The sequence below is a fragment of the Silene latifolia genome, chromosome 9 (assembly GCF_048544455.1).
Source record: "Silene latifolia isolate original U9 population chromosome 9, ASM4854445v1, whole genome shotgun sequence".
In the NCBI taxonomy this organism is placed as follows: Eukaryota; Viridiplantae; Streptophyta; class Magnoliopsida; order Caryophyllales; family Caryophyllaceae; genus Silene; species Silene latifolia.
Genome location: NC_133534.1, coordinates 221494 through 245563, shown reverse-complemented (window position 1 = coordinate 245563; position 24070 = coordinate 221494). Strand labels below are relative to the sequence as shown.

At 37.1% G+C, this 24070-nt stretch overlaps 1 protein-coding gene across 1 annotated transcript; it reads right to left on the bottom strand.

Annotated features, from left to right (window-relative positions):
- Nucleotides 1–4714: 4714 nt before the first annotated feature.
- LOC141598556 (65-kDa microtubule-associated protein 3-like) lies at nucleotides 4715–10591 on the bottom strand. The gene is made up of 13 exons (XM_074418230.1): nucleotides 10378–10591; nucleotides 9089–9184; nucleotides 8776–8982; nucleotides 8209–8463; nucleotides 7890–8099; nucleotides 7623–7778; nucleotides 7087–7246; nucleotides 6840–6991; nucleotides 6565–6652; nucleotides 6320–6393; nucleotides 5985–6059; nucleotides 5655–5898; nucleotides 4715–5426 (listed from the first exon to the last, which is right to left on the bottom strand). Exons 2-13 carry the CDS (start codon nucleotides 9158–9160, stop codon nucleotides 4936–4938), a joined length of 2184 nt encoding a protein of 727 aa, XP_074274331.1. The 5' UTR covers nucleotides 9161–9184; nucleotides 10378–10591; the 3' UTR covers nucleotides 4715–4935.
- Between the last annotated feature and the right edge of the window lie 13479 nt (nucleotides 10592–24070).

Below are 24070 nucleotides of genomic sequence, written 5' to 3'. Positions count from 1 at the left end.
CCTAATTACTTCCGTTGGTGCTCAAATTTTGCGTGGCCGCTTTATCTGACCCGAAGAACTTTCTACGTGATTTCCGGAGAATTTTGTTGCGGGACCCCGGAATCCCGAAAAACCGTGTATTATACACTTCAATTTCAGCCGTTCAGAAGGTCGTACCGGGCCTTGTTTTTTTCTCCCTAGTTTTCAATCACGCGTCCGAGCTCATTTCAGGAATTAACCTGTTCAATTACAGCCTCAAATAACGGGTTTTAACACAGTGTTCACGATAATCCGAGATTCGGCGAATGCTGGTTTGTGGAATACCGGCACCCCCAAATGTCTTCCGTTGGTGCTCAAATTTTACGTGGCCGCTTTATCTTACCCGAGGAACTTTCTATGTGATTTACGGAGAATTTTGTTCCGGGGCCCCGGAATCCCGAAAAACCGTGTATTATACACTTCAATTTCAGCCGTTCGGAAGGTCGTACCGGACCCTGTTTCTTTTTCACCCTGTTTTTCAATCACGCGTCCGAGCTCATTTGAGAATTAACTGTTCGATTTGACCTCAAATAACGAGCTTTAACACATTTTTCACGATAATCCGAGGTTCGGCGAATGCTGGTTTGTGGCACACCGGCACCCCCAAATGTCTTACGTTGGTGCTCAAATTTTGCGTGGCCGCTTTATCTGACCCGAGGAACTTCTATGTGATTTTAGCAGAATTTTGTTCCGGGACCCCGGAATCCCGAAAAAACGTGTATTATACACTTCAATTTCAGCCGTTCGGAATGTCGTACCGGACCCAGTTTCTTTTTCACTCTGTTTTTCAATAACGCGTCCGAGCTCATTTCAGGAATTAACATGTTCGATTTCAGCCTCAAATAACGAGCATTAATACATTTTTTACGATTATCCGAGGTTCGACGAATGCTGGTTTATGGCATACCGGCACCCACAAATGTCTTCCATTGGTGCTCAAATTTTGCGTGGCCTCTTTATCTGACCCGAGAACTTTTTATGTGATTTGCGGAGAATTTTGTTCCGGCACCGTGGAATCCCGAAAAACCGTGTATTATACACTTCAATTTGAGCCGTTCGGGAGGTCGTCCCGGACCCAATTTCTTTTTCTATGAGTTTTTCAATCACGCGTCCGAGGTCATTTCAGGAGTTAACGTATTCGATTGAGCCTCAAATAACGAGCATTATGACATTTTGCACGATTACCCAAGGTTAGACGAATGCTAGTTTATGGCATACCGGCACCCCCAAATGCCTTCCGTTGCTACTCAAATTTTGCGTTGCCGCTTTATCTGACCCGATGAACTTTCTTTGTGATTTCCGAAGAATTTTGTTCCGGGACCCTGGAATCCCGAAAAACCGTGTATTATACACTTCAATTTCAGCCGTTCGGGAGGTCGTACCGAACTCAGTTTCTTTTTCTCCCTGTTTTTCAATCACGCGTCCGAGGTTATTTCATTAATTAACCTATTCGATTCAACCTCAAATAACGAGCATTAATACATATTTCACGATTATCCGAGATTCGACGAATGCTGGTTTATGGCATACCGGTACCCCCAAATGTCTGACGTTGCTACTCAAATTTTGCGTGACTGCTTTATCTGACCCGGGGAACTTTCTATGTGATATCCGGAGAATTTTGTTCCGGGACCCTGGATTCCCGAAAAACCGTGTATTATACACTTCAATTTGAATCGTTCGGGAGGTCGTACCGGACCCAGTTTCTCTTTCTCCCTATTTTTCAATTACGCGTCCGAGCTCATTTCAGGAATTAACCTCTTCAATTTCAGCCTCAAATAACGAGTTTTAACACAGTTTTCACGATAATCCGAGGTTCGGCGAATGCTGGTTTTTGGAATACCGGCACCCCCAAATGTCTTCCGTTGGTGCTCAAATTTTACGTGGCCGCTTTATCTTACCCGAGGAACTTTCTATGTGATTTCCGGATAATTTTGTTCCGGGGCCCCGGAATCCCGAAAAACCGTGTATGATACACTTCAATTTGAGCCGTTCGGGAGGTCGTATTGGACCCAGTTTCTTTTTCTCCCTGTTTTTCAATCACGCGTCCGAGGTCATTTCAGGAGTTAACCTATTCGATTCAGCCTCATATAACGAGCATTAATACATTTTTCACGATTACCCGAGGTTTGACGAATGCTGGTTTATGGCATACCGGTACCCCCAAATGTCTTCCGTTGCTACCCAAATTTTGCGTGGCCGCTTTGTCTGACCCGAGGAACTTTCTATGCGATTTCCGGAGAATTTTGTTCCGGAACCCTTGAATCCCGAAAACCGTGTATTATACACTTCAATTTGAGCCGTTCGGGAGGTAGTACCGGACCCAATTTTTTTTTCTCCCAGTTTTTCAATCACGCTTCCGAGGTCGTTTCAGGAATTAGCCTATTCGATTCAGCCTCAAATAACGAGCATTAATACATTTTTCACGATTATCCGAGGTTCGATGAATGCTGGTTTATGGCATACCGGTACCCCCAAATGTCTTCCGTTGCTACTCAAATTTTGCGTGACCGGTTTATATGACCCGATGAATTTTCTATTTGATTTCCGGAGAATTTTGTTTCGGGACCTGGAATCCCGAAAAACCGTGTATTATACACTTCAATTTGAGCCGTTCGGGAGGTTGTACCGGACCCAGTTTTTTTTTCTCCTTGTTTTTCAATCACGCGTACGAGGTTATTTCATTAGTTAACCTATTCGATTCAACCTCAAATAACGAGCATTAATACATATTTCACGATTATCCGAGATTCGACGAATGCTGGTTTATGGCATACCGGTACCCCCAAATGTCTTCCGCTGCTACTCAAATTTTGCATGGCCGCTTTATCTAACCCGAGGAACTTACTATGTGATTTCCGGAGAATTTTGTTCCGGGATCCTGGAATCCCGAAAAACCGTGTAAATCAGTGCCCTGTTATGATACAATTTTAAAAAGGGTTATTTTACATAAATAATCCAAACTATTACTCGTCTTCTCATAATAAGCCGAACTTTATTTTAACTCACAATAAACCATAATACTACCTTCCTCTTCTCATAACAAGCTGAGTAACTGGCTACTTGTGTAACCAGTCAATAACTGACCTTTTTTTTTTAAATTACGTGAACCCTCCCCTTTTTTAATTACTCCATTATCCTCCCAATATCATTCACTCAGTCCTCCTCCCCCATCCTTATCACCAGTCACCGCCACCACCGCCAGCACCACAAGCTGACAAGCATTACCTTCCACTTCAGTTATCGACTACCATTCCCACGGCCACCATAAAACACAGCCCATGACTTCTCGTACCCCAAAATTGAAATGGGGATCTAGGGTTTTGCAAAATTACCCCAAAAGTTGGCGGACAAGCGGTGGTTCAAGGTGGCAAAATTTGACAACGACAACTGCTATGAATTCGACGGCGGCGCATAGTTACGGTGCGGCTAAGAAGAAAAATAAAGGCACTAGATTATGTGGCAGGGATGCAGCGTCGACAGTTATGATGCAAAACACAAAAGATGAGATACCAGGATGAAAAGGCATCAAATTATGAAATTATGAAGAATTAAACCACTATTTCCACTAAAACGCATCATTCCTGCCAACCCTTTAATTTTTCAACTTGAAGTGGTCGTTTGGTTGATTGGTCAGGTGACATTTTACTCATTACAGTACACTTTTGACCAAAATACCCTCTCATTTCCCTCCCTCACATTTTTCATTCTCTCACATCTTTTCTCTCTCCCTAAACAATCATTATACTTGTTAAATTCTTTTATGAATGCTTATTCTTAGTACAGCGAACGTAGTACGTTTTTCCATCTCCTCCCTCCCACAAATGTACACCACCGCCCTCCACTGTCGACAACCACTATCCGTTCCCGCTGCCACCGTTGCTGGGTAGAGTCTTTAGACACACCACCGATATCAAAAAAACAAAAACAGGTGCAATGCTTCCGGTGACGACAACCACCTCGCCATCAACCTTTCCTACCATCGCCGTCTCTTTACCGCCCACCTACCCTCCCTCACCATCGCTCCTGCGATGACATCCTATTACTTGTTTCCGGCCAATGCCTACGCCTATACACCAACTATCACCGAACCCTCTTTATCCCACAGGCGAGCGGTCCCCTCTCCCTCCACCGATTACCCCACCCCCTCCTATCGCCGGCGACACCACCCTATCTCCCGCCGATGCCACCAGCCCACCATCAAACTTCCGTTCACCATACTTGATTAATAATCTTTAGTTACACCTAAATTGATAAACCCTAATTAATTAATAAAACAAAATATCCTAAAAAGGTGAAATTGATCAATAGTTTGTGATTAATGATTAATATTATTCATAACTGAAGCAATTTGATTGATTTGAGATGTCGTATAGTTGATTAATTTGAGACTCATTGTTAGTATTGAGAGAATTTGGTTTAGAGTGTTTTTAGTTGGGGGTATGCAAATGGAAATTACGGTGTAAAATGTACTGAAATGAGTAAAAATCGTACTGCGAAAATAAATTACGTTTTATTATTGCCACATCAACAAGAAGTTACCAATAACCTGATATAACAAGTCAAAATGAAGTGAGACTATTTTGAGTTAAGGTTGTCCAAAGTTCGGTTTATTTCGAGTTAAAACATAGTTTGGGTTATTTTGAGAAGATGGGTAATAGTATGGATTATTCCTGTAAATTAATCCTTTTAAAAATCACGAACGAATGTGCGCTGGTTTCATTTTTGAAAAGGGACGAAGAGATGTCCTGTTAACTAAAACAATTCATCGTTATGATACACAACCAAGGAGTTCAACCACAATCAACCCACCAAAGTATTTTACAAGCGTGAACGATGACGCAGCCAAAGCGATTTGACCTACGAATCATCCGAGGTTATAGTTTTAGAGACTTTCGTGTGACTTCTCTTACAGTCTCATACCAGTATCGCTCTTTTTAGATGAGGGCTGGGTAGAACAACAAAGCCAGCTCTCCTTTCCTCAAACGAGTATTCTATCTCGTCACTCCTTTCTTCCACCGGACTACCACCATAAACCGATAACGGAGCTGGAGTCATTGATGTCACCATTGGGGCTGAAACTGTAGAGGGAGTCATGGGCACAGGGATAGACTTTACATTAGGAGTACGGTTTTCTTCATCCACAGCATAGATCACCTTTGACGGAGTTGTAAGGACTGTATTACTCGTTAGCACGGTTTTCTGAGGTGTATGGTTTTCGGAGTAACTTTTCTGGATTGAATCGTTTTGTAAGATGTTTGGATCATCATGGAAATCTCCATTTGTTCTTAGTGATGCAGTGGAAGAGACAGGTGAGAAAGGTCTTCTTACAGAAGCAGGTTCGGATTCACGACCATTGAACGTGTAGTTCCTTGCTGGTAGACTGGCCACATCTAATGCCCTCCTTGCTGTACATGAAAATAAAAGCTAAATGTTAACTAACACATTATTTGACAAGAAAATGTTTGGTTGCTTATGTCAAATAGAGGGACCAGATTATGAATTTCTTCCATTTCGGAAACTAATTCATATAAACTGGAAGTCTGTTTACTTAATTTTCTTTTCTTTTTCTTTTCTTCTTTTTTTTTTGTTGTAATTGGACTTTTTTGCATCAGAAAAACGGTATAAGAACTAACCACCGGTTTTTGTTCTTGGGTTGTCATCTTTCTTGACAGGACGGGAATTCGGAGTTGCTCTTGAAGAATGAGATGAAATAGGCCTTGGAGTTTGAATCATATTCCCTCCAACAGACAGTCTTCTATTGTTTCCTCCCCCCATCGACATTCTAGATGCTTTCTTGCCACTCTTTAAAGGGCTCGGTTTTGAGCCGAACATTGCCTCTTGTTCTGTAATGAATTGTCCTTGAAGTTTTTTCTGTTCCTGAATTTAGAGATTGCAGCAATGTTAATTGTGCGTGTCTTTGTTAAACCTTGTTATGATAACAAAAATGATAATGATAATCATACCCGCTGTCTTTTCTTCTCTTGTTCCCTCTCTTGCCGTACTATCATGTACTCCTCAAGCATAGAAAGTAGACGAATCTGAGATACAACCACAGTCAGAAAACGACAGTTAAAAAGACATCACAAACGAAATAAATTTTCTTTGAACAAAAAGGGTTGCTTAAATTTTTCCATTGTTTATTTGACGCTGGGGGCTTGTTTACAGACGACTATACTGAGAAGTGCTTTAAGGCTTGCATTGATCGATTATTACACTTCACAATATAATAACTGCAGACAATCTAGTGAGTTTCATGCTCTTTTGGTATGGAAATTGAGATACAGAGACATGAATTTACCCCATCATACATGAATACCACTCCTCTTTCGTTCTCCCAGCTAAGAGCTTTTGCAGCTAGTGCTTCCACCATCCCTACAGAACATTGAACATAATGTTAGCGGTTAGCCTCAGTCGGACAATGGTAAAAACCCAACTCGGACAGGTACAGTGTTCACCATATAGAAATAGTACAGCTCATTATATTTCTTTTTCAGAAATAGAGCATTGCTTCTTAACAAACAAGGAAAAAGTTGTACTATTTACCAGGAAGCTTGTTAGCTAATGTTCGAGCTTTTTCAGCGCGTTTGAGGATAAGATGAGCACCTTTGCCTGCATTGTATCTGTTTTCATCCTGCAGTAGCAGTACACAGCAACTGGTTTTCAACACAATGTTTCAATACGGCAAATTTTCAAAAGGGATTGTCTTACACGATATTTTCTGTGAGACTGGTACACAATCTCTATGTGAGAAGGTCTCCTACGAGACTAAACCCATCAATATATACTCCAGTGTACGATAAAAGATTAAGCAGCACTACCATATTATAGTCTTCTAGCCACTCTTCCTCTTCACGGGCAGATAACCACTTCTCGACTTTCTCCAGTATTTCTTTCCGACTAAATGCTTCCTCTTTAACCTTGGCAACTTCCATTTCGATTTGCTCAAGGACAGAACCAGGGTCTATGGCTCCTGCATTACAATTATTCAGCATTCTAACGGAATAAAGAAACAGGCAACTTAGAGACTCGACCAACATATTAAGTAGGGTATAACAAGCAAGATACCGGTTTCAATTGCTGCAAGCAGACTTTCTATTTCACTATCTCCTTCAGGAAGCAAATGTGTCTTCCTACAAATTTCCTCTAATTCTACCCTCTTCTTCAGGACTAGTTCCTTCATCTTGCTAGATTTCAGCTCTTCCAGCCTGAAAACTTCCGTCTCAACCTGGACAGGTAATTATACATTTCCATCAGATATTTTGTGACCAAGTTTTAAACCTCAGTACGAGATATGCATTGGCAGATCGATCTTTTAGTACAAGAGGTCCTGGGACATAGGAAAATTATAATATTGTTGTGCATTTTCCACAACTTGATACTAAAAATATTAGAATTCATTTTTGTATGATAACTAAATGCTCCCTCCATCCCATCATTTCTTTACCTTTTATATTCTTTGAAAGGGTATTTTAGTCAAAGGTAAACAAATGATTGGGACGTAGGGAACATTATTTAATGGTACAATATGGAAATAAATATTTCTGGGTCCGCTATTGAGGTCATACTAAAAAACCAGAATACAAGAAGGGCTGCAGCTTTACATGTTTAATGAAATTTTCAGAAAGAATGTCAGGGTCTGTTATCTCGTCTTCTGATGCAGCAATTTTGCATGTGACATTTTGGAATGGTTGTTGCTCCTCCACTGGTGTATCCATGAGATTCCAGAGCTCCACCAACATAGTCGCAAGATCTTGAAGCTGTGTAAATTTTATTGGATCATATAGCAAATAAGGTCATACTCCGTATAAATGAGTAGGCACAATGGAAAATAAAAAATTAGTCAAAGAAAAACATCTTTTGTAATATACCTTCTGCATTCTCTGGACTTTGAGCTCGTGCAATCTACTGATGGCAGACTCCGTCAGCTTCAGTATCTCGTTACTTATACTCAAAGTTTCCCCACCATCAGCTAAGCTAGGATGAAGGTTCTTCACAGTTTCTTTAAAATCCAACCCGAGGACAGAGCACAAGGAGCTTAAAACACTCAAGTGTTTAATTACCTGCTCTAAACGATCACTCTGCAATTGAAAGATCAATCACTATCAAAACATGTTTGAAATTAAGTGAGAGATGAAATGAGAACAGCAAAAGTCTCAAATTCAAGAAATAGTTTGAAAGATTGATGACCTTTTCTCTTTGTAGGGACTCGAGCTGTTTTTGCAGTTCTTCAAACCTTCTTAGAGACAAGTCATTTTCATCAACTACTGCAGCCTGTGAGCTATCATATCCCATGGATCCGAAAATCTCTGTGGATACTTTCTGAATCTGACTGATAACATCAACAAACTGACTCTTTCTTTCTAGTTTTCTTTTCCGCATCTCCTCTAGCTCAGGAAGAATAGTATTGAGCTCTTCCATCAAACTTGCACCATTTTGTTCAGGCTGCAATGCTTAACTCATTTGTATTATTCCTCCTTAACTGACAATTACAAGCATAACATGGAGAAAAAGCATAATGCAGTTCTTCTGTTGTTGAAACTCGTTCTCAGTCCTCACAAAAATGATTTCAAACTAATACTTAATTTGATCGATTTCTTAAATTATAAAGAATCATCAAAGAATCATAAGTTTACATGCATCAGTTCTGAAGATCATTCTGACATCAAACAGTCCGAAACACTTGGGGAATAATTACTCCGTAGTGACTAAACCAGAATAATATAAGCAACGGAGATGTAAAAACGGATAACCTACCTGCCTAATATGTACTGGCAGCTCTCCTATAGCAGAACAAATGGCTGCAAGCTCGGCCTCAGAATCAGCAATTGCCTGGCGTAACTGAGCCCTAGAGCGGTTTGCTTGATCTACTTTCCTCCTGTATACTTCTAGACACTCTTGTTCAAGCTCATATAACATCTTATCCCTGGATGATTCAGTCTCACCCACCTCATCCCATATTTTCTACACACATCATTTACAAACACAAGGAACACAATTAAATATCAGATAAATAATCTAAGGACGATAAGTACAGTTATCCTTGGATTATTTCAATCTCGAAATGTACCTGAAGCTCATATAACAGTGACCCACAAGTTGTTTCAGCTTGTAAAAGCAAGTCATTTGGTGCGCTCGTCATATTAGGAAACACCAGAGTTCTAACCTGAACCCACATTAGCATGGAAGAAGATCATTAAAGCCGTCAAGAAAAAAACAAAAAACAGACAGAAGGGTGAGTTTATATGTCTGTTTCAATTTAAACCTTGGAACATTTATTGGCAGCTGAGAATTACAGAATGTCTTTTAATTTTCGGAAACTGAGTCTTTGACAAGTTAGGAACTCGAAGTTTCTCATACTAGTACTATCATCTCTGCACAATATTTTCACAACTAAGATAACTGACATCCGCCATACAGTAATCAATACTCCCTCCGTCCCGGTCATTTGTTGTCCTTTGGTTTTGGCACAAAGCCCAAGGAAAGAGGAGAGGGCCAATTACTAAATGACATGTGGATAAAATTGAGTGTGAATGACCAAATTGTTCATCAAATGTAATCCTAAAATAGAAAGGACAATAATTGAGTGAGATACCCAAAATGGAAAAGGACAACAAATGACCGGGACAGAGGGACTATCAAAGATTGAACACATGATTAGACCAAAATGGAAAAATTTAAACTTAAAGATCCTCTGATGAAAATCTTTTGATCAACCTTAGTGGGGTTTGGGATGATTATAGCTAAGCAAAGCCGAAAGTAAAATTCGGACAAGATTATATCCCTTAATTACCCTAAATTACATTAAATTATCCCAAATTACATTAAATCCACAGATGATTTGGAAAGTAAAACCAAAGAATCAAGTGAATCAAACTCAAACCCTAATTTTATCATTTTCTTGAAAGTGAGAGACTTTAATCAAACAACAATTAATCAGACAGTTTATAACTTCACATCAACCTAATTTTCACAAATTCTTGTGTAAAATGGTTTAAAACAGTTCTACACAAGTGTTATTGTAAAACCGAGTATCATTTTACTCAAATAATCCTACTAAACAACTTCCATGGACATCATCATCGCTAAGAAATGGTTTTACAGTATTTAACATGAACACATTCAAATCACATTCATTTCTTCCACTAAAATTAAACACAATTCATCAAAAAACAATCGAAAACTCCGACAACCAGAAAAATACAACTTTAATTAGGGTTTCCGCGGATCTAAAAAATCACAATTCAAACTCATAATCACTCACGATTCACAATTAATTTCAGAAGAACAACAAGATAGCAGGAAATTAATCAACAAATTAAGAAAGAAAACTAAATTGATTGAGAGAAAATTGCAAACCTTGTAGTACAGAATAATCGAAAGTGTTAAAGTAGATGCGAAATTGTTTGATTATATGAAGAAGAAGAAGAAGAAGAAGAAGAAGAAGAAGAAGAAGAAGATGAGATTTAGTTCAAGAAATTCGACCGTTAAAGAGAAGAGGGGAATATTATAAAGAACGAGCGTTTTTTGTGTTCTTTAGTTTGAATTCGAAAAACAAGATTGAAATCACATTATTATATCTCCGTGGACTTGAAAAGTTAAAATATGTTCTCTAGCCTTTTTTTTTTTCTTTTTTTGACGCGGGTCCAATAATTCGACTTGTACTCGGCCCGATCTTCGAAGTGACAACTTGAGCTTGAACCATGAGTCCATGACCCAAATTAACTTAATTTATGATCTGATCCAAATGTTTATCATTGGACACCGATTACTATCTTTAAATAACTTTATAATATCAGAAAAATGCCCCGAACCAGAAGGAACGAGCACACCCAAGCTGATCTAAATTCTTCCAAACCTGAAATTGACCTGCCTCGCCCTGGTTGACCCATTTGTCGGGTCTACCTTTTTTTGGACTTAATTTCAGTTTACGGTTTTTCATATATTCTGTACTTTGTGTAAGACGATTTTGCATAAGTTTACTATAAATGAGGTTTTTTAGTAATTATTTTTGGGACTTGCTATTTCCAACGCGAAAATTTACTTAATCCTACACAAATTTTAGACTTGTTCCGATATTACCCCTCTCATTTTTTTATTCCAACTCTAAACCCTTCTCACATCTCTCTCTACTCCTTTCATACACAACACAAAAAAAACCATGGCAACCGCCAAACCAACTTGCCTACCAGCAGCCCTTCACCCACCACCGGACTCCCTAGACCGCCCCACCCTCACCCTTCCCCCACCGCACGTCCTACCAGACCGCCGCGGCGCCGCTCTATCCCACATCCTCTACTTTGCCTATTCACTTTTGCCACATGTTGCTGCCCTACCAGCAACCCTTCAACCACCACAACACCGCTTTTTCCCGGCCACCCACTCTTGTCGGCGCGCAACCCTGACACGACATCTCTGCCCTGCTGGCGCCCTACCCGTGAGCAAACCTGATTGAAACATAAAGTTAAATTCAATCTATGGTGGAGTTCATCAATTACTCCATATTTGACTCACAAAGTTAATAAATCCAATTCAGAGAACATTTGATCAAATTTTTTGTAATCTAATCAACAAAAGGAAGTAATTATCTGTTTAATTGCCATCTAAAATTCATAATTGAAAATTTGGGGTAATTTTAATTAGGTTTTGAAAGAGAGGAAAAGAGAACTTTTTTTTAGAGGAAGGGTAATTGTGGAAAAAGTTGATAAAATGTGTAGGATTAAGTAAAAGTGCGTGTAAGATTTAGCAATTACGTTATTTTTATGTAGCCAATATGGTTGTGTTTCATCCGTTTTAACTAGATTAGTGTAAAAATGTTTTAGAAAAAATTAAATTTTATTTTGGTTCAATTAATTTAAATAGGTCAATTGAAAATAAACATGATAATTAGTCTGTCTCATAATAATATTTTTTTATTTTATTTTTTCAAATTTTGTAACATAAATCCTTTTTAAAAGAAAGGTAAGAAGATGTTTTAGAAAAGAAAAAATATTTATTTGGTCATAAATGTTGAATATGTGATGGAGCCAATGGTATGGTTAGATGAGTATGATCCAAAATGTTCCTTTTGTTGGCCCATTATTTACTGCCTTTTTTCTCAACTTATGTACTTTGTAATGACACAACTTTTTTAATTAAATATCTTTCTTTTATTATTACTAGTCATTGCCCATTGGGCCACGCCCTAACGTGCACGAAGTTCTATTAAGTTACGTTATCGTTCATCCCCAATTGTATTAATGTGAATTAGTGTTACCACCTATTTATTTATGTTGAATGTCGTATATGACACATTACGTTTATGTGTTTGCTAATGGAGATTAAATGATTAATTGTGTGTATTTTATCGTCAAACATTTCCCTCCAAATTTCTCAAAATTTCACGACATTTCCCTCCTAATGTGTCTATTAAATTCGTTTTGTTTCTCATTTCCATTTAGAGCTTTCTTTTGTTTATCTTTCTTTCTTCTTATTTATGTCATTCTTATTCCTTCGCCCTTTTTCATTTGTTCTTTTGTCCTTTTAATTTCTCTCATGTCTTCTTCATCATCTTGAAAAAAATTACCGATAGATGGAATTGAATTTATGAACCAACGTTGCAATCAGTGTGGTAAAAATGCGGTGGTTAAGATATCGGGATTCGTTAACAACCCAATAAAAACTTATTTCTAATGCCTAGATTGTATTTATTTTGTTATGTGGTTATCGGAAGACCACGTTACTATAGTCCATAACAAAGGAGAGTAAGTGTCCAATGAGATTGGTTAAATACAAATGCACTACAAATTATAAATATCCAAAAATAATTATGCATACAAATGAATGATCATAAGAAATCACTCAAACATTTACTATAAAATAACCTAGTTGAGACACCTTTACTTAACCCGATACACCACTCCCATACCAGCACCAACTCCCTCCATTACCCCCACTTGAATTTAGGATGTTTATCTTTGTATCGAACCTCCACCACCCCTGAACCATATGCCATTAATCATACCTCGTTGTTCCTCAATGCCCAACTCCCTCATTTTTCATGACAATTCCATGGTCCGCCTAATAACCATGTTAGTCGTCCATTAACCATTTGTTAATATTGATTTGTTTTAATTTCTCCATGTAGCCTAACAACCTGTCATGGACACCGAATACTCATAACCCCATCTCCATCGCAACCTTATCCATAATAATTCACTAACGCTATCGTCCGCTTGAACACATCCCTAAAAAGCACCTCTTATTTTCATATAAGGAAATACCTTATTCTCCTTCCTTTTCCCTTTCCCTTCATCCCCCTTTGCCTCTTCATCGATCATCCTCCTCTCACTCCTTCCTCATCCAACCCTCTTCTGTCCCGTGCGGCCGTACCCCTGCCTCTCCGCCCACATCCCTCTCCTCTTCCTGGCGCGATCTCCTCGTTTTCCCCGCTACCCATCCCCTCACGTCGTCACTGTTGTATTTCTCTATTTATATTTCCCGTTTAAATTTGACGCGGTATCAGAGACGAAGCTCTTCCTGGGCTCAACGGGCCATGGCCCGGGGTGATTTTTTTGGGAAAAAAAATATACAGAGTAATCTCTACAATAGATACTTAAATTATGACATCTCAATATCTCAACCTTCCTCCTTCCATATCAAATATCAATTGACGTATAGAAATTTAGTCATAGTTAATGCCATAAATTACTTTTATTCCATATTAATTACTTTCAATCCTTATTAATTATTTTTACCATATTTGTTCTCTACTTTTAAACTTAGGTCTCTTTCCCTCGATGCATTAGTTCATTACAAAGTTCCTAAAATAATTAGTAAGGACGTTGAAAATTAATTAAAGATTTACAATTCAATTTTGACGCTACAATACAATACGACCGTTTTCAATTACGGCTATGCATCGATTAGTTAAAGGTAATATCTACACCAGTTTTTTTCTTTTTGTTCTTTAAATTTAGCGTCGAATTATTATATAATTGAGAAGCAATAATTTATCATACGAAGTATATTCTATTGAATTAAGTTCACTTTTCCTGTTAATTTGTTTGTTTTTTCGTTAATTCAGTTGATTTTATGTGTTGTTATATTGAGTTTTTTCTATCACATACTTAATTAGTCGAAGTCAATGCTAAAAGGGTTAATATAGCATTCTAAGTTGTTAGAAATTTGTATGAAAAAAACAAGTTTTTAAAAATAATGATATAGATATGATAAAAGTTTCGGCCCGGTCTTAAATTTGACCCTAGCTTCGTCCCTGCGCGGTATGTTCTTCCTCACCCTCTCCCTCCTTCCTCGCGTGTCTTTTTCCCTCTATTTACATCCTCTTCCTCCTTGTGCTACAACTAATCACCCTTCTCCTCCTTCCCCCTCTCCTCCTCCTCCTCCTCCTCCTCCTCCTCTACTTCTCTCCCCCCTTCCTATCTCCTCCTCCCAGCCCCTTAGCTTTCCTTCTCCTTTTTCTCTCCAACATTTTCAGTATAAAATTAGCAAATGGGTAACTAATTTGAGTGTGGGAGGTAGAGTGCCTGAAGAGTGAAGGTGTGTTATTTATACGGACACGCAACATACACATGTCCACAAAAGTTTAAAATGTTATCCCTACAGTCCGTCTCATTGAAAACAGCCACTATCCGGAATACAATATACTGTACTACAAGCATGATTAAAATACCTGAAATTTCGATCTTTCTCCTCCTCCTCTCACTTATTTTTACTCACTTTTTGGTTTTCTTTTACTCCTTCTCTCACTTAATTTTACTCACTTTTTGTTTTTCTTTTTAACTTAGGGACTTGATCATGGTGTATAAACCTTTCGGCATGCAATTTGACATGGCAAGTAATGAAGCAAATTGTATATACTAGGCTAGGTATACTCATCATACTGGTATAGTAGGTATAACCACATGGTTCTTCATAAACTATTTACATACACCTATGATTAAAGGTATCAGCATTAAAGCTTGCATCTCTAGCAAGAATCACAAGGCAACTTTTACAGCTATTACAAATCCCCAAAAGAATAGTCCATGTCAAACAATTTACAGTCACAATTTTCCAAAACCGAAACATAATCGTGACTCACCGCCCATTTAACATCAGAATAGATGAGCTCTTCTAGAACAACGTACATGCAATTTCCGCCAAACGGGCAAATCTTGAAAATCACCCATGCATGTCATGAGACCCGTAATTGGATGTGCCCCTTACATACACGGGTCGTGCCATTGAAAAATTGCACATACAAGAAGCCTTAGCTTTACAGCGGCTCACAAACACCACAAATCACCTCCTAAGGTATCGAGGAACACTACAATTCAAGGAATAAGTTTCGAAAAGGCACAACTGGTAACAATTAAAACCAGCCACGAACTTCAAGGAATAAGTTTCGAAAAGGCACAACTGGTAACCATTAAAACCAGCCACGAACTCTATGTAATCGAAAGTTGCGTTAGTTGCAATTGAAATGATACTGAAGACTCAACTCAGTTTTGGTTCCCTTTCATGCTGATGGCGAAGACCCGAAGAGCTACAACGGAGGCTAAGCTCCCTTTTTTGAAGAGTGAAGGATTATAGGAAGAAGGGAACATGTAATAGCGTACAAAGTGAATAGGTAACAGCAGGCATGGTAATGAATTAGTCGGTTGAGATGTTACTGAAGAGCGATAACGTACGAAGTGAAAAGGTAACAACAGGCAGGGTAATGAATTAGTCGGTTGAGATGTTACTGAAGAGCGGTTCAAAGTTGGGGCCACTAAAAAAATGGGCAGCTGATATGAGGATAAGATATTCATTCTTTAACATAATCTCTTAACCCTTGAAATTTGGTATTGAGACTAACCTTGGTAACCATGCCATATATAAAGCTAAATAGCTAGATTTCATACCAAACATCCACCAAAGTAACAGACAAGTAGACATGGGCGAGTTACACAAATAAATATGAACATCAAATACTGCATGTATAGATGACATATTACCATTGATTTGACTTAACCTAAAGCCCCTCAAAATGCATTCTCTCCCATCAGCATTATATGCCTCCAATTTCCACTCATCAACCCGGGAAAGGCCATATATATATAGCTTCTTTCCATTCCTTCTATATCCTAGTACTTACAAAGTAATGTTCAAACTAAATTAAATGCAACAACAATAGCATAAATAGGTAAACAATGGCCTCATTCAATTATGTCCTCAAAATGAAGATAATCAAACAAACACATCTTCTCCTACACCCATAAATGGACAAATTTCGTACAAATCTGGCAGTAAAGACATAACAGTAACCCACTTTTTATCAGCATTTTTTACAGTAAATGCATAATCAGGAAAAGGGAGCAACATTATCACAAATCAGTAGAATATTACCCGCTGGAACTATATCCATGAAAAAAGGACAAAGATACAACTAATCAAAGTCATAAAACACCCCCAGATTCCTTGAACATTAGCTAAAATAGTACGCTCCTAAACAACTATTAAAGAAAAACTTTTGTTCAAATATGCGCATGTAGAAACACCCAAATTTAGAACAGTGAAAGCACAAACAAGCACCAATAATGTTCAATTATGATCCTTTCATTTAGATAGCTTTATTAAGGCTTAGATTTGCCGCAAAAAATGGTAGATGATGATAACCCGGCTATTCGTTTGCGTTTTAGGACAACATGATTATGAGAGTTACCAGATTAGTGCAGACGACACTCAAAGTGAAGGTCATTAGGTGAGGATGGGTTTGGCGAAGAAAAGCAACTGTCAGCATGTCTTTGTTCACTAAAGTTCATGGGATGTATAGTATTAGTGTGTGGTGTGGATGAATTTGGCAGAAGAATAGAGGGGCCACTGGGTATGAAAATCAACAGGGTGTAGAAGAACCAGCTAAAGTTTGTGCACCCAGATTTGATGGTGAATTTATGATTTTACAAGAGTAAAACAAAAATAAATATCGTCAGAAAAAGTCCCTAAGAGATCATCAAAATCAAAACAAAATGCCTTGAACCTAATAGCCTAATCTATCGGTATCTTAATCAATCATAAATTCATTCTCAGACCGTAACTCCCCATTCTTCGCTATCACCGTATCACTTAGTTTTACTCACTTTTTGGTTTTCTTTTACTTCTTCTCTCACTTAATTTTACTCATTTTTTGTTTTTCTTTTCAACTTAATGACTTGATCATGGTGTATAAAACTTTCGGCATGCAATTTGATATGGCAAGTAATGAAGCAAATTGTATATACTAGGCTAGGTATACTCATTATACTGGTATAATAGGTATAACCACGTGGTTCTTCATAAACTATTTACATACACCTACGATTAAAGGTATCAACATTAAAGCTTGCATCTCCGGCAAGAATCACAAGGCAACTTTTACAAGTGTTACAAATCCCCAAAAGAATAGTCCATGTCAAACAATTTACAGTCACAATTTGCCAAAACCGAAACATAATCGTGACTCACATCCAATTTAACATCGAAATAGATGAACTCTTGTTGAACAACGTACATGCAGTTTCCGCCAAACGGGCAAATATTGAAAACCACCCATGCATGTCCTGAGACCCATAATTGGATGTGCCCCTTACATACACGAGTCGTGTCATTGTTTCAAATATAATTAGATTAGATCCCTTTATTGGAAAATTGCACATGTAGGAAGCCTTAGCTTTACAACGGCTCACAGACACCACAAATCACCTCCTAAGGTATCGAGGAACACTATATTTCAAGGAATAAGTTTCGAAAAGGCACAACTGGTAACAATTAAAACCAGCCACGAACTTCAAGGAATAAGTTTCGAAAAGGCACAACTGGTAACCATTAAAACCAGCCATGAACTCCATGTAATCGAAAGTTGCGTGATTTGCAATTGAAATGATACTGAAGACTCAACTCAGTTTTGGTTCCCTTTCATGCTGATGGCGAAGACCCGAAGAGCTACAACGGGGGCTAAGCTCCCTTTTTTGAAGAGTGAAGGATTATAGGAAGAAGGGAACATGTAATAGCGTACAAAGTAAAGAGGTAACATCAGGCATGGTAATGAATTAGTCGGTTGAGATGTTACTGAAGAGCGATAGCGTACGAAGTGAAGAGATAACAACAGGCAGGGTAATGAATTAGTCGGTTGAGATGTTACTGAAGAGCGGTTCAAAGTTGGGGCCACTAAAAAAATGGGCGGCTGATATGAGGATAAGATGTCCATTCTTTAACATAATCTCTTAACCCTTGAAATTTGGTTTTGAGACTAACCTTGGTAACCATGTCATATATAAAGCTAAATAGCTAGATTTCATACCAAACATCCACCAAAGTAACAGACAAGTAGACATGGACGAGTTACACAAATAAATAAGAACATCAAATACTGCAGGTATAGATGACATATTACCATTGATTTGACTTAACCTAGAGCCCCTCAAAATGCATTCTCTCCCATCAGCATTATATGCCTCCAATTTCCACTCATCAACCCGGAAAGGCCATATATATAGCTTCTTTCCATTCCTTCTCTATCCTAGTACTTACAAAGTAATGTTCAAACTAAATTAAATGCAACAACAATAGCATAAATAGGTAAACAATGGCCTCATTCAATTATGTCCTCAAAAAAAAGATAAGCAAACAAACACATCTTCTCCTACACCCATAAATGGACAAATTTCGTACAAATCTGGCAGTAAAGACATAACAGTAACCCACTTTTTATCAGCATCTTTTACAGTAAATGCATAATCAGGAAAAGGGAGCAACATTATGACAAATCAGTAGAATATTACCCGCTGGAACTATATCCATGAAAAAAGGATAAAGATACAACTAATGAAAGTCATAAAACACCCCCAGATTCCTTGAACATTAGCTAAAATAGTACGCTCCTAAACAACTATTAAAGAGAAACTTTAGTTCAAATATGCGCATGCAGAAACACCCAAATTTAGAACAGTGAAAGCACAAACAAGCACCAATAATGTTCAATTATGATCCTTTCATTTAGATAGCTTTATTAAGGCTTAGATTTGCCGCAAAAAATGGTAGATGATGATAACCCGACTATTTGTTTGCGTATTAGGACAACTGATTATGAGAACTACCAGATTAGTTCAGACGACAATCACAGTGAAGGTCATTAGGTGAGGATGGGTTTGGCGAAGAAAAGCAGTTGTCAGCATGTGTTTGTTCACTAAAGTTCATGGGATGTATAGTATTAGTGTGTGGTGTGGATGAATTTGGCAGAAGAATGGAGGGGCCACCGGGTATGAAAATCAACGGGGTGTAGAAGAATCAGTTGAAGTTTCTGCACCCAGATTTGATGATGAATTTATTATTTTACAAGAGTAAAACAAAAATAAATATTGTCAAAAGAAGTCCCTAAGAGATCAACAAAATCAAAATGAAATGCCTTGAACCTAATAGCCGAATCTATCGGTTTCTTGATCAATCGTAAATTCATTCTCACCTGACCGTAACTCCCCATTATTCGCTATCACAATATCACTCAATCGTAATTCATTCTCACCTGACCGTAACTCCCATTCTTCGCTGTGTGAAATGCCTTGAACCTAATAGCCGAATCTATCAGTTTCTTGATCAATCGTAAATTCATTCTCACCTGACCGTAACTCCCCATTATTCGCTATCACAATATCACTCAATCGTAATTCATTCTCACCTGACCGTAACTCCCCATTCTTCGCTATCACAGTATCACTCGATCAAAACTGGTTGAGAATTGAAATCAAAAGAAATCACCCAAAAAACGTCCAAAACACCAATGTAAAGAGCAAAAATCGCTAACCTCGTAGTATGGAATATGAAATCGGCGTAAAAATAGTTCGAAGATGAAAGAAGAAGAAATGGATAGTGGAAGTAAGTGGTAAATAAAGAGAGGATTGAAAGGGGATATGACTGCTTGAGAACTAAAGGGAGGAATGAATTGAGAAATTTGTGAAGAAAGAGTGGGTGAGATGATGAAGTATTCCCAAGGAAGTACTATTCCTAAGAAACCGTACTAGTCACAAGCAACAGTCTTGGAAGTTCTACATTTTATAAAGAAATGATTATTCCATCTACATACCATTAGCAAGAAAGAAAAAATAATTCCTCTCAAATCATCAATAAACAAACGAATTACTCAATTTTAATTTCAAGCTTTGTATTAAATTACATCAAAAGATTGCAAAGTAACCCGTTGGAGTTCGAACCATCAAACATCTAGCTGAATCCATGTCATATTTGTTAACTTTTTTTTTTAATTAATGGTAAAAATTTATTTTAATCCGATTTAACATGAATATCCAGCCTATTCTCAGCAGATATTTTTGATCACTCTAGTGAGTAATGACCTAACCTTGAATACTTTTCACCTAAATTATTTGACTATTTTCCGCAGCCAAATTATTTTTACACAAGCTTTTCGGAGCACAAAGTTCAACATTAAATCCAAGCACATAGGACAATTAGGACAAAATACACCCCAACTTAAAGCCCAAAAGGCAAAGATTTATTCCTTACGTATCATGCTACCACATAGGCACATAGTACTAGAAAAACACACTTACAAATCACAACTACGCAGATGTTATTTTTTGTCTCTTTCCCACGTCCAATTTCCTATCAATTCTTAGACCATCCCCAGAAGTCGCGAGGAGGAGTCGCGGCGCGACTGGGTCGCGCTTAACCAACAATTAAGCGTTTAGATTAGCGTGGCGGCTTTTGGTTGCTCTTGACCTTATAAGGTCAATTTGTGACCTCTTTGGTTGCTTTTGACCTTATTAGGTCAATTGGTGACTCAATAGGTGTCAAATTATCATTGGTCGTAAACAAAACAAAAAGGGTTGGAAGGTGAAAAATGATTGGGTTGATGACCTAGGTCGCGACCTTCTGCTTGGAAGGTGAAAATGGGTCAAGGTTAATAAGGTGGGATTAAGAGTAAAATCGGGTCGCGACCACTGCTTGGGGATGGTCTTATATCATACACCCATGTGTATGGTGTATGGTACTCCCACCCCCCATGATCTTTTCTATTGTAGTGGTTAGTGGGTAGTTTTTTAAAATAGCACATTCATTTAACAATTGGTCTCCCTTGTGACGGGTTACCATTTGTGGCGGATATTTTGTGAGTTAAAATGGTAACAAAATGGGTTAGTGGAGAAAGGGGACCACATGAATAGTGTTGCAGAAAGAGAAAAAGTGGATACTTTGTGAGGTAAAATGGTATCCGTCACTCAAGAGTGACGGATATGTGCCGTCACAAACAAGAATTTGTGTTCATTTAAATGGCTAAAAAATACTACTTAAACAAATTAAAAGAATTACTAGTGTATATATATTTTTTACTTTATAAATAGAAATCACATTTGATATACTTTATGCTCATTTATGATCTACGGAGTATTATATATTCACAAAATTAAGGTGACATATTCACATATTGTATCTAGTGAATATGCAATAATACTTTGTGAATGTAAAATTTATACGTTGTGAATATGTAATTATATATTGTGAAAATAAAATGTATACATAGAATATGTAACTATATTTTTGAATATGTATTATTGTGTGAATATGTATAGTTTTATTAAATGAATATCTATGATTAGCTTAGTGAATACATTTGTTATTCTTATGAATTGATAAGTTGTGAATATGTTTGTTAAACTGTGTGAATATTCTATATTAATTGCGTGAATATGTGAGATTATTTTGAGAATATGATTTTAAATTTACGTGAATATGTTAATTATGTGATGTGAATATCTGAGTCTTATGAATATGTTACTTATTTGATGTGAATAAGTGAGTAAAATTAATATAAACACAAAAATATATCAAATGTGATCTCTACCTATAGAGAAAAGAAAATTATAAATAATGGTATAATTTTCATAATTTTCTAATTTATAAAATTTAAGATTTAAAAGTATTAAAAAGTAAAGTTAAGTGAGAGTATCATGCACCATACACCTGGGTGCATGATATAATTTACCATTTCCTATATTTTTAAAGACAAAATCTTGTTTTAATCGGATGGTATGCGTTTAAAGTTATGACGGTTAGAATGTTATGATAAAAAGTTACTCCTACTATCAATTGGTCATTTTTTATTATAAAATAGTGACATTTTTTTCGATTAAGACCGTTTTAAAAATTTATATATTTTCTCACAATGATGCCATCACATTAGATTCTTCAACATTAGGGCAAACGGTCTTAAATAGAGTATCATGCTCCAAAATTGAGATTGCATCTGCATTATATTAGTTTTTAATTAAATGTTAGGAGCTTAGATTATACTCCAAAATTGACACTTTGAATGGATAAACAAATACTCTTTGTTGTAATATTATTGGTATAAAATGACTAGGGCTGTCAATGATATGAGCCGGCTCGTTGAGCCCTCGGAATCGGCTCGGTCAAAGCTCGGCTCGTGCTCGGCCAAAACGAGCTCGAGCTCGAGCCGAGCTTGGCTAAATACGAGTCGAGCCCGAGCTCAGCAAGGCTCGGCTCGGAAGCTCGTTTGGGCTCGTTTATAATTTTTTTTGTATAATCTTTTTATTGTAGTATTATTTTTATTTCAAATTATATGTTATTTAAACATTTTTATAAGTATATTATGATATAATATTTTTACTATTTTATAATTTAGTTATTTTTCAAAAATATTTATATTTGGTTAGTTTTAAAAGGTGAGAAAGGGAAAATATATAATGACAAAACGAGCTCGATTCGAACTCGAGCCGAGCTCGAGCTTTTCCCGAGCCGAGCTCGAGCTTCAATTTTGTAGGCTCGACGAGCTTCGAGCCGAGCCCGAGCTCGAGCTAAAAAATACGAGCCGAGTCCGAGCCCACCCGAGCTCGAGCTCAGCTCGGCTCGTTTACACCCCTATGCTCCTTAAATGACAATTGACAAGATACGATAATGAGGCTTAATATTATTACGAGTTGAATCCTACTTTAAATCGATGAGGTGGTTACACTTGTATTAGGTGATAATCAAACAGTATGAATATTTATTTGTAGTGTATTATAAATGACTATTTATTTTAATCTAAGTTTATCAATGCAAATTACTGTGTTGATATGTGGTCAAATATCTTCTTGAAATCTCAACGAGTAATATATTACTCCATATCATTCTGACAAATTGTTATTTTCTTTATAATAAATGTTTATAAATTTGAAATTATAATAACTGAGAAAAATAATTAACGAATTTGAACGAAGTTGCACTCCCTTCTATTCACTAACATATTCCACATTTTCTAAAGCGGAAAATTTATAAAAATCTTCCACTTTCTGTATTTGTCTGTCATTTGTGGTTAATATAACATGTAATCCTATGTTCTCTCTCTCTTACTTTCATTTTACTCGACATATTACCACTCCACTAAATTTTGATCCAAAATCAATGTGGAAGATCATATAGAATAGGAAGGAGTAGAAGTTATGTTATTCTACATAAATAATACCTGACTCGTCACAAGCTTGCGACGAATATGTCCGTTACAAATGAGATTGTGTATAAACTAAGAACTCAAGACCATGTTACTTTAAGATCTAAGTCAGTATGTCAATGAATAAATAAATATTACACATTTTTGTTTATGTATGAATAGAAAATCACATAGTTCATGAATCATGACCTATGAAGCTTTAACACGTTCAACAATCGCCATCTGTTATTACTTTAACATTACAACACATTAATAACTTTTGATTATGCATGATTATTATTTTACGTAGATTATAATATAAGACCGTTATATAATGTAATTCATATAAAAAACGATCATTTTATAACAAAAACTAATCATTTTATATTTAAAAGCAAACACTGTTATTTTTGTATTAATCACTTTTAAAAAGTGATTATTTTTTAACACAAAATGTAGACTTGACAAACAGCTCGGGTTCAGGTCGACAGTTTCGCGTTTACAAGAGCTTGTGCTAGGTCGGTCAGTTCAGGTCATTTTGAGTTTATGTCAACTATTATCGAGTTATGTATGAATAATATTAGTGTGCAACCATAAACATTCTGGTCAAGTAAA